This window comes from Micromys minutus (assembly GCF_963924665.1).
Source record: "Micromys minutus genome assembly, chromosome: 3".
Taxonomy (NCBI): Eukaryota; Metazoa; Chordata; class Mammalia; order Rodentia; family Muridae; genus Micromys; species Micromys minutus.
In genome coordinates this window covers 69,747,320-69,760,920 of record NC_137972.1, presented here as the reverse complement: position 1 = coordinate 69,760,920, position 13,601 = coordinate 69,747,320, and the positions used below count along the sequence as shown (strand labels likewise).

Below are 13,601 nucleotides of genomic sequence, written 5' to 3'. Positions count from 1 at the left end.
ATTTACACAATAGGCAGTTCGGGGTCCGTAGAGGAGCAACCTTACAGTTAGTTAATTCAGAGTCAAACGAAATCACCTGTGTTGTGTCAAACAGAGGATAGTGGGGACAGAATCTCAGCTCACAGGGCCTGGCCAGAGGTTAACGTGTGAGCATATCCCTCTGGAATCTTGTGTTTCTCTTACACAGAGAAGTAGACCAAGGTTTGCTTTGGTCGACTTTGGGAATCCTGCTCGCTGCTGGAACTGTCCCAGAGCATCATATTTTCTGCCATAAGTCTCTCAGTTTCCACAAATACCCTGGGAAGCATAACATGGTCTCCAGTTTGTAAAGGGCAGACCCGGTGCTCAGAGGAGCCAGACAGCCCAGCTGGTACAGGCATGACTTCCTCTTGCTTCGCTTGACACCAAAATCCACTCTCATCCGGCCACAGTCAGGACACAGGAAGAAATAATAAGTACAAAGGTCACCAGGGGCAGTAATCCTGGAACCTAGGGTGAGTGCTTTGGATTTAGTAAAAATGGGGGGAAGTCGCCTTTCATTTGGCATATAGTCATAAACACTGAGATTAATTAATAATTAATAAATAGGGGAAATAGCGTGAAAAAGTATACACAGGCCCTTGAGAAGCTAGGAAAGGGAGCTGCCGGGTACCTAAGTCTACTCCCCGTTAGAGAATACAAACCAGCTGCTATGGAGAAAATCAGAATAAATACTTGGAAGCAGTAGAGACCAGAGGCTCTGTTTCTGTCACCACCTTTAGGCAGACCGCATTTGCAGTTCCCTACAAGGAAAATGGTGGGCAGTGTCATCACTGGATTTTGAGCAGGATGCTATCAGCATCAGCTGTTTGCCAGTGGGGAAATTTGCCCTTCCAGGATGTTTTTCATTTGCTTACAGACTTATCGGAAGTCACTGTAATGGAGTCAACCGGCTTATCAATAATTAACCCACACACCGCTATCAATAATTAACTCATATATAGGGCCGATCAAACAGCTTCTGATCCCTTCAGCTTCCGTTTAAGTTCACATCCGCCTTTGCCGGAATGGGAAGATAATGGCACAGAACAAAGACCTGGGTACAGGAGCCAGCAATTGCCTTCTCCAAAGACACAGCTAAGCACAAAGGTAAGGGAGGGTAAGGGACCCACCGACTGGGCAGAGAGTCCTTACACTAAAGGATCTACAGGCTTCGAGTTCCAAGATGTGGGTTCTCTGAAGACTTCTAGAGGAAAACACAGGGCATCAAGAACATGAACGCTCCTCTGAAATCAACAACTGCCGCCCCCAACAATGGAGCCCGCAGCAGCAGGAAGTCATTCAGAAAGTTTACTTAAAGCACTTTTACATACGAGCAGAGCACGGGGCCGCAGCGAGATTCCTTAGCACTTATGAATATGGATTAGGGTATACACTTAAAAGGCGGCAGAAAATTAAGTACAGGGCAAATGGGAAACAGATTTCTAAGAACCCATTGTATGTTTACATCTTGCAGACCGTCTTTACAGCCCTGTGCCAGATTCTTGCTCAATGGCTACAGTGCCGTGGGGGAGCTGCTGATACTCGGACGTTTTTCTTAAGAAGAGTTCTTTCAGAGGTGCATTGAAGGACTCCTCTTCCCCACCCCTGGTAGTGAGGTTGCAAACTCAAGGTAGTGTGTCAAAAGCCTCAGGTTAGCATGGGCCCTCTCTTCAGGGCAGCTGTGGCTCTGCTGGAGGGGGAGCAAGCAGGCCCCCCCTCACTGCTCTCACAACCTCTGTCATCCCGGAGGCAATAGGAGGCATTGTCAACACACCCCCAACACAGACAGCTAACTGAGCCTGCTTCCGCTTCACATTTAGCAGGAAGAGAAGCATGAAGAATAAATACATACTACATACTTTTAAACAGCTTGTCCTCAAAGACATCACCTTGGACTTTGGGACATCAGCGGAGAGCCAGGGATCCTCTAAACCTAAACTCCAGGCAGGCAGGCAGGTGACAAGCAAAAGGCGGTTTCTCAGGAGGAGGGGCAGAGCTGGAGAACTCCTCCTTTGAAAACAGTTAAAGACCTAAAACTCCAAAATGTCATCCTTTCAGAGGCCTAACTAATTAAAACGTGCACTACCAGTGTGCTACAATTATTACATCTTACCAGAAAGCAACCCTCGGCATAGTAAAGGCAAAATAAACAAGAAAAATGCCTCGAAGGATTGTTTGCTGTGAGGTCAGAAGTCAGGTGCCTCCCACCAGCTAGCCAGTGCACTGGGTCCAGGCAGACCAACCAGCTGGATCTCCTCCCGACCGGCCCCCTTGCCGGTGGTACCCACGCCTCTGCGTAAGGCACCATTGACAGTTGCTTGTGCCTCTCTCCAGAGGACTCACTCCAGGAAGCTGAAGTCTGCCACAAATAGTCTCTCCATAAATTAGGAGAGGGTAAATGAGTCGCAGACCAAACTTGTCTCCTTGAGAAATAGAACCCGCACCCAACCGTCACGTTGCACAAATTGAGCCCTCCCGTGTTCTAACAACTGAAGGCCTTTGGCAAGCCACTTGACCGTTGTGAGGCAATCGCTCATTCCATTTGGAGATGAGAGTGGCCCTTTCATTCCACAAGGTCATGGGGATGTCCCAATAGTGTCCTACCCAGTGCCCACAGCTCAGGAACAGCTGTTAATGGGAAGGACAAGGGTGAGCCCCAAAGCAGCTCTGGGTAGGGACTGGGGTCAGGGATATGCAAAATGGCCAATGTCTAGATAAATAAGAATGTGCAGCAGGGTCCCTAATGTTGAAAATTCCCATACATTGTCTATCACAAAATCGAGATTCCTGTTTTTAAAACCCAGAGCTCCCTGGGCAGTAATGGCCTGTGCCTTTAATCCCAGCACTTGGGATCTCTGTGATTTCAGGACCAGCCTGGTCTATATTTCAAGTTCCAGGATGGCGAGGGATATGCAGAGACCCTGTCTCAAAATAATAAATCAAAACAACAACAACAGAAATTGGGGCTGTATGTACATGTCTGTCATAGACACCGTATCGATTAACTACCAAGACGGTGCTAGAGAGCTGGCTTCCAGAGTTGCTCTTCCAGAGAACTCAGACTCAATTCCCAGCACACACACAGCATCTCACAACCGTGTGTAACTCCAGTTCAAGGGGACCTGTCACCTTCACACAGACAGACATGCAGGTAAAACACCAATGCACATAAATGAACAAATCATCATCATCATCATCATCATAATAATAAACTACCAACCTGTCTTTGTGTCCTGGGGATTAACCAAAACCAGTATTTTATGTTGAGGTTCATCACGGTACATTGTGCAAAAACAAAGAGACGAAGTTTCAAGTCTGACCTTTAAAAAATGGGGGAGAGGGGCAAATAAAATGAAATTACTATTCTGCTCAACCACTTCCCTAAGGTGCGGGAAATAACGTGCAATTAATTAGTGACGTGCTCACTGAAGGAACACTGTTAAAATAGATAAGCTTAGCAGGATGCAGGAAGGACAGAGACGGAAGTCTTAGCCACCCGGATATGGCAACTGTCTTGCTTCTGACTTCCACTAGCAAGCCTTCCCATCCCAAGATCACCTGTCAATCAATCCATGGACCAGACACTTGTTCTATTACCCAACACCCTACGTGCTCTCCCCCTTTCCTGTGACTTCTGCTCCTGCAACCTTCCCCATCCTGAACCAGCAATGCTGACGGCCCCACTCCATCTCACACAGTAGTTCTCATCTTTTCTAGAGCCCTGGTAGCCACTCAGTAGGATGAGCCCAGGCTGTGCCCCCCTCCATAGATGCTCTTGCTCTCTGTGACCCCAGCACCAGCTCTGAAAGCAACCGTTAAAATGTGTACTATGTCTGAGCCCTCCAGGCTTGGCCCTGTCCTTAAACCCTACGATGGAAAAACTCAGTTCAAGGTGGTTTGGCTAACAGGAAACCAGATTACCTCTGAGGGCCACGTCTAAAGCCCTCTCTGTAAACATCCAACCCTCTGCTCCCCACTCCAAACACAAGGTCAATACATTCCATTCCCAACATTGTTTTGAAAACTGAGAATATAGGAAAATTAGGAAAGAATGTCAGCTGAGCTGAACAGGGAGGTTCTTTTTTTTTTTTTTTTTTTTTGGAAAATGTGAGCATTTAATTAACCTCTGAAGTAGCTTTAAGCCATAAGAACACAAGCACCTCCACACCCTTCATCTTCTCTTCAGCTCTTCTGCTGAAGAATTTGGCCTTCACGATGACAGGTTGCTTAGGGAGCTTTCCCTTCCCAAGAACTTCGTAGTCGCCTGACGGAGCAGCATCAATGACGGGAGCAGCTCCAGTCTTGTTTTTTGCTGCATTGGCCCGTGTCTGCTCTCTGACCAATGTCCATAATTTATCCAGGCTGACAGTTGGGCAGAAGCTCTGGTTCCTCTTCAGGTGGTAATGCCTCATACCCACTTCCCCTGAAGTAACCTGGGTGATGTTTGTCAAAGTTGATCCTCTGGTGACGCATGCCTCCAGCATTGCCTGGGCCTCCTGGGTGCTTACGGTGTTTACTCATGGCCGAGGCTCACGTGGCTCCAGAGTTTCCAGGTCTTCCTCAGTCTGGATGGCATGGTAATGGCAGAAAAGAAAGAGGGAGGAGTCCACGAAGTCTCGAAAGAACAGGGAGGTCTTACAGCAGACCACCACCAATACAGAGAACTGTGCCCTGGCAAATCCTGGGAGGCTGACTAATATCTTGGTACCTTCCTCTTTGGGAGGGACTTTAATGAAATGTCCTGTGGGGGGGGGGGCTCATCCGCAGGGATGACTGTTACAAGAACATTAAAACACCAAGTTTACAAAACATCGCAGCAACGGGAAAACATGCTTGTTGTAGAGACATCGAATCTTCAATGTGTATCTAAGATTCAGAGGGGAATCTTACCCAGGTTTTTTAAAGCAGGCAAAAATCTCAGCATTTGGAACCATGGAGAAGGAAGATTGCAAGTTTGGAGCCAGTCTGGGCTACATAGCAAGACCCTGGCTAAAAAAAAGAAAGGAAGAAAGGAAGGAAGGAAGGAAGGAAGGAAGGAAGGAAGGAAAAAAAGAAAGAAAGAAAGCAGGCAGGCAAGGAGGGAGGGAGGGGGAGAGGGGAGGGGAGAGGGGAGGGGGAAGGGGAAGGAAGGGGAGGAAAGGGGAGGGGAGAGGAGGGGGAGGAGGAGGGGAGGGGAGAGGGGAGGAGGAGGGGAGGGGAGAGGGGAGGAGTAGGGGAGGGGAGAGGAGGAGAGGAGGGGGAGGAGGAGGGGAAGAGGAAGGGGAGGGGAAGGGGAGGGGAGAGGAGGGGAGGGAAGAAGGAGGGGAGGGGAGGGGAGGAGAGGAGAAGGGGAGGGGAGGGGAGGAGAAGGGGAGGAGAAGGGGAGGGGAGGAGGAGGGGAGGGGAGGGGAGTAGGAGGGAAGGAGGAGGGGAGGGGAGGAGGAGGGGAGGAAGAGGGGAGGGGAGGAGGAGGGGAGGAGGAGGGGAGGAAGAGGGGAGGGGAGGAGGAGGGGAGGAGGAGGAGAGGAGAGGGGAGGAGGAGGGGAGGGGAGGGGAGGAGGAGGGGAGGGGAGGGAAGGGGAGGGGAGGGAAGGGGAGGGGAGGGGAGAGGAGGAGAAGAGAGAAGAGAAAGGAGAAGAGAAAAAAGGAATTCAGAGAGTAAAAATAGAGAACTGTATCAACATGTTTATGGCAGTCAGCACACATGGCTTTGCTCCTTCTGTCCTTTGTTGTAGGCCTTAAACACCACACAAAGAACATATATGCATTTTTTAAAACAGAGAAATCAGCAAGTGTTTTAAATGCAATAGAATAATGTCAAGACATGGGGGGAGGGAAACAGAATTAACTGTGAAAAGAAGAAAGTAAAGACATAGTATTTTCTCAAACCACTTCCTTATAGTTCCTCTCAGCCAGAGAATCTTTGGATACCAAAAACCCCTACTGTGTAAGCTGTGCAGAGGCTCTCTACCAGTGAGTTTGGTTCAGTGTGCCCCTGCCTCATACTCATGGCAAAATAGTAGAGAACCAAATGATGCTCATTGCCTAACTTTCTTCTTTTCGGGACACCTCATATTAAAACAACTTCATGTCAGCAACTGTTTCCCTTTCTGTTTTTGTTAGTGACTTTGGCATTATCCCATCGATGAGTATACCCCATGTTGGGTTTATTTTTAAGTTATTCTTAAGTATAAATGCTGTCTGACCCCCTACCCCACCAGCGCCCTTGTGATTAGGCAATGTCAGATGGAGCCCTGTGTCCTTCTGCTAGAGCACCACTAGGGGGCGCCGAAAGCACACGAGGCCTGCAAGCTCCGACAGGAGCTCAACAACTTCAGGTCCCCCCCACACATCCGCCTCCAAAAATCTCAAGTTTATAACTGCACAAGCTGCTGTTTTCATTAACTCTGGGACAAAAAGACTTTCCTCTACCAGCTCGGCCTGCCAGATCGCAACCATTTCCAGCAGGAGTGAAATCATCCACACCTAAAAAAAACGAATGTTGTAGGTAATGTCCATGATTCTAACGGGGAGGAAAACAGTCTGAGTAAACAGACGGGGTAGGGAGAGGGCACAGTCGAGGGTATGCAAACTTTGTAAGCAGAGGGCCTGAGTTTGTGCCTCCATAGCAATGCACAGAAAGGCAGGTAAGATGCGGCATTGTTTGTAAAGCCCAGCACTGGGGAGGCAGAAACAGCACATAGAGCCTCAGGATTACGGGCCGGTCCGTCTGGTCTCATTATGAGCTTCAAGCCAATTTGAGAGACCTTGTCTCAAATTACAAAGTGGATTGCATTTTATATATAACTGTATCCTGAGGTTATCCTCTGGCATGTACACAAAGGCATACACATTGACATGCTCATCCACGTGTGCATGCGTGAGCACACATGCACCAACATACACATACACAAATTATTTTTAAAATTTGCCACCATCCCAACAAATAAATTTTCCAGACTTCTAGTCACGATGCAAAGAATCTCATCAATGCAAAAATATTGTAAGTGACACACAGCTTCATTCCAAGACACATGATATCACAACTGAATCAAAAACCTTATAAAGCAGAGATGGGCCACCCCCTCACTTTAAAATGAAGAAACTTGAGATTCTGCTGGGCATTATATATGGCATCTCATTTAACCCTAGTGCCAGCCCTTGGAAGGTGGTGTTAGGCCCTGAATTCCCACGGGTTATCTGACCCACAGCTTGCCAGCTGGACCCACCAGCAATATAAATAAAAACACAGAAACACTTATATATTTAAAACACTTATATATTTGTATATATTAAAGAAACACTTATATATTTATATATATACAAAACCTTTAGCATGGGCTCCCTCCCAGCTATTCTAATCTGACTAATTCTGACCTATGTCCCACCCCATAGCCAGTCTACCAAGTTCACACTCAGAACTTCCGAGTCCTGGTGAAGGGTTTCCGTGGCATCAAAGCAGAATCTGTTAGGGTGAAAACTGTTCAAAGGTCTATCTCTGGGTAACAGCACAGAGCTAATGGCCCATCGCCAGTCTGATCATGTATAAGCATTCAGCCTTCTTTACCTGCTGATTGGCTTTAATAAAGATCTGCCAGCCGATAGCAAGGCAGGAAGTGAAGGGCAGAAATCAAAAGTGAGAGATTCAACCAGAGGGTGCAATGGTGGATGGAAAATTCAGAGAAAAGAGATGTAGACCTGACCATGGGGAGGGACATAGGCCAGAATTAATCAGGTTAGAACAGCTAGGAGGAGCCCAAACTAGGTCTATGCTTTAAAATATATAAAAAATATAAGTTTCTGGGTCCTTATTTATTTAACTGGAGGGTCCGGGTCAGTACCATTATAGGAATTCTTTAGTATTCCCTCCAAAAGTTTCTTTTCTGGTTGTTTGTCGGTTTTTGTTCTTCTAACTCTGAGATTCTTTTTTTCTATGCCATCTCTCTAAGTTAGATTGGACAGAGCCCTCCTCCAAGAAAAGTTAAACATACCTGCTCCCTGGTGGAAAGGGAGATAACCTCCCTTGAGGTCTGGGCTCCTTCCCAGAACTCATAGTAAGCCTGTGCTTGGGCCAGACAGCCCTCTGGGTCATCCTCCAGGATGTCCACAGGGTAAGCCTCTGTAGAGGAAACAAACAGGGACAAAATTAGTCTTACTCTGTCAAGAAAGGGAAGTTAATTATTTCAATTTGGGGTTTTTTTGTTTTGTTTTGTTTTTTAAGACAGAGTTTCTCTACATAGCCCTGACTGTGCTGTAACTCACTCTATAGACTGGGCTGGTCTCAAACTCACTGAGATCTGCTGGGATTAAAGGTGTGCACTTGGCTATTTCAAGGTTTTAAAGGAATAGTTTGTTTAACAATCATAGTCAGGACTGGGTAGATGAACTCGGTTAGTAAATGGCTCCCCATACAAACACAAGGACCTGAGTTTCATACCCAAACCCCACCAAAAAGAAGAGGAGGAGGAAGGTGGAGGAGGAAGAGGGGGGGAGGAGGAGGAGGAGAAAGAAGAAGGAAGAAAGGAAGGAAAAAAAGAAAGGAAGAAAAAAAGAAAGGAAGGAAGAAAAGAAGAAAGAAAGAAAGAAAGAAAGAAAGAAAGAGAAAGATGGAAGAAGGTTGTTTGTAATCCAGGTCCTGAGAAGGCAGACATAGGCCAGCTTCTCCTAATCAAATAGTTCCCAACCCGAGAAAGGGTTTGTCTTCAAAAAAACAAGATCGATAGTGGATGCCCCCTAAGGAATGACACCTGAGGTTGACCTCTGGCTTCCACATGCATGTGCACACATCAGCACATGCACGAACTCATGCCTACATAGATCTGCACACATACATACACAAACACCAAAAAAGATCAAAAAATTATGTTCACTCCTTCCCTCCCAGACTGTTTCTTAACCCCCCCCCCCTTCCCGGTCACACACTCAAACAACTGAGTGATTTTCCATCTTTCACTGGGGCCCACTCAGGGGCCGTGAACACAAGCAGCCTCCTGGAGAGCAAAGAAAGGATGGCTGGCAGCAACTTCGAAGCTTTTTGTCACGTGTGACCTAAGTTATTCGTCCTCTCATTTATAGTCACTGCACAAGTCCCTAGGGTTTGTCCCTGCCGCGAGGCACTGGGGGTGCAGTGGCTTGCGAGCATAGGAGCGTCCCTCCAATCCCTTGCAAGGAAGCTAAGGTATTCTGCAACTCTGACAGAAACAGATCCCTGAATAATCGTACAAATTGGCACCGTCCAGTTCTTAGAGGCAGCGATCAGTTGCCCCTTCTACAATGAGCAAAAAGGATGTTGCCAGCCTCTGGCTGACATCTGCATGCACAGGGGCTGACATCTGCATGCACAGGGACTCAGGGACTTTTCTGGGGACCACAACCCTCTCTGATTCACCTCCTGGCCAATGAAAGAGGCACACTTCCCTCCCCTTTCTCTCTCCTTCCTTCCCCCTAATCCTCTTCATCCATCTATCTTCCTCTCACAGAGATTCGTCTGGACACGCAGTCCAGCTGCTTTGAGCCACTTGGGGCATCTCAGGTTCCCGTCTTCTCTGGAGAGCCATTGTTCCCAGAAGCCACTCTGACGATCCAAAACACTGTCAATAGCAAAAAGTTCAAGCCTTCAGCTCACTACATTGGCCTAGGAGGAGTTTTTACCTCTGCCAATCAGCTCCTGGTGGGAGAACTCAAAGGCGTACAAGCTGCCAAGGTTAGTGGACGGGAACATTGTTACATCTGCCCAAACTCTCAGGCCCACTTGCCTGGGTGCAAATGTTGTGGGTTTGCAGGTTGCCCAGAGCTGAGTGGAAACAGATAGCCTCTTTATTGGGAGGTCCTGCATCCATGGATTCAACCAACCATGGACTGAAAATACTGGGGGTGGGGGTGGGGAATTGCACAGGACCTGTAAAGATGCCTTTATCATGACTTCCTAAGGAGAACAATGTAGTGACTGCTTCTATAACATTTACTCATATTAGGAACTGTAAGTCACCTGGGGTGTCCAGGCACACATATATAGGATGCACACAAATGAGCCATTTGGCAAGGGACCTGAGCACAGGCAGATTCAGATGTCTAAAGGTTGCCTTTGAACCAGTGGGATACTGAAGGAAAACTGGACATTCTCCCACTACTCGAGTTTTTTATAAAGCTGAGTATGATCTGGAGAGATGGCTCAGTGGTTGAGAGCACCGACTTCTCTTCCTAGAGAACCTGGATTCAATTCCCAGCAACTACATGGTGGCTCACAACCATCTGTGATGGAATTCGACGCCCTCTTCTGGTGTGTCTGAAGACAGCAATGGTGTACTCATATACATAAAATAAATAAATCTTTAAAAAATAAAGCATGAGTATAAACACACACACTTATACACACACATACACACACTCACATACACACACATACATACACTCACACACACAAACATAAACATATACTCACACATACATACAAACACTCAACTCACAGACACACATACATACATACATACATACACACTCACAAACATACATTCACACACAAACACACAAACATACACACACACTCACAAACATACATATACACACACATACACACACTCAAACATACAGACACAATCACAAACATACACACATACACACACTCATACACACACGCTCACAAACATACTCACTCACACACACACAAACACACACAAACTGTCCTTAGAAGTGCAGTGTCAGAAGATTTAAAAGTAAAGACACCAAGGGTCGGTGGCTTATTTGGTAGTAAAGAGTAAGTGAATGCAAAAGGGATGTGTCTTTATAGAGCCAAGCACAATCTTTGGTTGGGGAAGAAGTCACATGCCCTCTACACACCAAAAACCAAGTGCTCAAGGAAGTACATGACCAGCAATTCCTTTAGCAACGGTGCAGGCCTGTGGACCCTATGCCCACGCAAACCTGCCCCGCTCCTTTACTGGGACTCTCATGACTCTGCTCGGGAACCAGATGGACCCCCAAGAACATCAAAATACCCAGAGACTGTGAGTCTGTCACAGAGACAAACTCAGCCTACACCTGCCCTCAGGTGCACCCCTCACTTAGATCAAGGTCTCAGCTTCCTGTAAGAGCCGTGGTCCCCAACCTCCCATCCATCTAAACCCCCATACATACATAATTAGCATTGACAATCAACTTTCACTGAGTTCCAGTTGCCAAGAGGCAGCTGAGTGACCAGCCTTCTCTCGCTGTATTCTGGTCGCCCCCCATTCACAGAGAAGAAAAGAAGCATGAACCTAGGCCTTGTGTAAAGCAAGCTCTGTGTAAAGCATCCAGAGTATGTTAAGTCAGAGCTCTCTGGCATTACAGCGGGGCATCCAATGGGCTCCTGTAGCCCCTACACTCAAACTCCATCCTCAAGGCTACAGGATACAGCCAGCACTCCTGAGGAGCCTTCCTTAAACCCCCCAAAAAACAAGATCAAGGACTTCATGAGTCACTGACACTTGAGTTCAAATACAGAGCTGAAGGTATGGCCACCTCTCTGTCCTATAGCCAAAACCCTTCCAACTTGTCCCTCGGTTTTGTCACAGCCCAGTCACCTCCAAACCCATAAACAAAGAGAGCAGCAGGAACTTGTGAGGCTTAACTCTGCTTCCCTCCCCACCCCACCACAAAGACCTGTGCTCAGGCCTTTCCCATAGGATGCACTTAGGAAATGTGGTGGTTGTTCCCATGTTAACGGGTATTTCAAGGACTTGGTCACATGGCTTCCCACGAGCATGCAATCAGATCTAAGGAGCATGCCAATAAATTAAGGAAAACTAGCAGGTGAGCTGCTTGGACCTTGGGTACACTCTCATGCCACAGTTGTCCCATGGGCACCTGCTTCAGGATTTACCAGTCTCAAAATACCCACCCTCACCCCAGGAACACCAGCGGACGGGGCACAGAGAAACCAGACCTGGATTCTGCTTCTGGGCCTATGTTTTAGGAAAGATGTTCATCCTATCCAGACCATCAATTCCCCTTGTGAGGTGTGGATTGCAGAATTGACAAACATGTACTGTCAGCCCCATGGAGAGGCTGGTCCTATGCTCATCAGGTTGCCGGGAGAGGAACCCATCTACCCATCCATCCATCTACCCATCCATCCATTCATCCAAGGCCACCAGGGCCAAGGCTAAGTGCTTGCCAACTAGTGACAACAAACTTTCTGGTCACATGTAGAGAAGACAAATGTCATGAATGTGATACACCCTGCTCACATCATGAGATCATTTACCCTGCAGTTAAGACCCCCTCAAAGAACTTGTGGGCAGTGCCTCCCAATGCTGCCGGTCTCCTGGAGAAAGTTGTGGTGGTTGGCCTCCTGCAAAGGTCACAGGGGCAGATCTGGGAGGGTCTCAAGGACCTAATGCTTGCTGGAACTGGCAAGCTAAGGCCCAGCCTGATTATCTTGAGAATGGGGGAGGGGTCACTTTCTGTTGCCTGGGGGTATCAGGGAATGTAAATTAACCACTGAGGACGTCTGCAGACCTCTCTCTATCCCTGGGGCACAGTCATCAGACAAGAACACCTGGGGCACCCTGCAATCTGGGCTACAACACTCCATCCATCCTAAATAGCCACCCCATTCCCACCCTTGGGAAAAACACCTCCACTTCCAAACTCAACAGCTTTCCTCTACACAGATAATGTTCTCGAAAGCCTTATGGGAAAACTAGGGGAACTTGAAAATTGAAGGTTGCCCAAGTAGAAGGGATAGATATTCAAAATGGGCAGAAAAAAAGGCCCTCTCCTCCTCCGAGGAAGGAGATGAAGGAAGGTTCCAGGAGGAAGCCCCGAGTACCCCCTCCCAACAGAGCCCCCACTCCAAGGGGCCCTGGGAAGTAAACACATCTGGGCTAGGTTAGGCCATTCTTGATTCTTGTGGAAGACAGGCTCCTCTCCTGTGGATTCCAGATGTGAGCCCCTGACAGGCCTTCATGGCTTGAACCGAACAGGAAATACTTTTCCAAAGCCAAAAGAATGTAATCTCTACAGCGTAACACTAAACGCTCTTATTAAAAAGACATACAGTTGAAATAACTCGCTGCAGACCGTAAAGAGGTTGAACTTCCTGGATAAAGCCCGGTTTAGGAATTCACTTGACTACATGCTGGCAGTACAAAAATAATGGTACACCTCAAAGTGTTTTTCTAGGGGAAAATTCGGCAAAGGCTCGGCATTCCCTGAGCAAGGCTGAGTTCGGAGAGCTGCTTATCTCCCACAGCCCAGCAAGTCAGCAGTTAGTCGATCCTGAAAGGCCTAATATTCAGGTGGTTACCGGGAAATGCATGGTCCTTCGAATGCAAACAGCAATGCTACCTAACAGACTCCGGTGGGCTCAACCGAATCTGCCCTTAATCATGGACTCAGTATACCTTTTGCACCAGACTCTCTCCCCCACACTTCCTTACCACAAACATCAGGGAAAAGCTTCCATTTTGGCAAAGCACCATATTTCAAAGGTGAAAGACTATCATCCTGAGACACCCCAAGGAAATATTTCAAAGTTTGCTAGTCCTGGCCTTACAAACTTTATTAAAAGCCGTTGCCCGGTAGTAACTACGGGGCATTATGTCACTGGAAAAGCTGGT

General features: G+C 47.5%; 1 protein-coding gene and 1 pseudogene across 2 annotated transcripts in view; both read right to left on the bottom strand.

Moving 5' to 3' along the window:
* The window catches only part of LOC308418937 (protein FAM169B-like), a gene marked incomplete at its 5' end in the record, with an annotated part of 76,715 nt that extends 66,994 nt beyond the window's left edge, over nt 1-9,721 (bottom strand). The window contains 3 exons of the mRNA XM_080914450.1: nt 3,242-3,341; nt 7,992-8,119; nt 9,652-9,721. Coding sequence (XP_080770576.1) covers nt 3,242-3,341; nt 7,992-8,119; nt 9,652-9,721 — 298 coding nt within the window. The remainder of the gene's footprint in view (nt 1-3,241; nt 3,342-7,991; nt 8,120-9,651) is intronic.
* LOC308418573 (large ribosomal subunit protein uL15-like) lies at nt 4,159-4,597 on the bottom strand (annotated as a pseudogene). Its single transcript has one exon. The product of its transcript is annotated as a large ribosomal subunit protein uL15-like (transcript).
* Nucleotides 9,722-13,601: the final 3,880 nt, after the last annotated feature.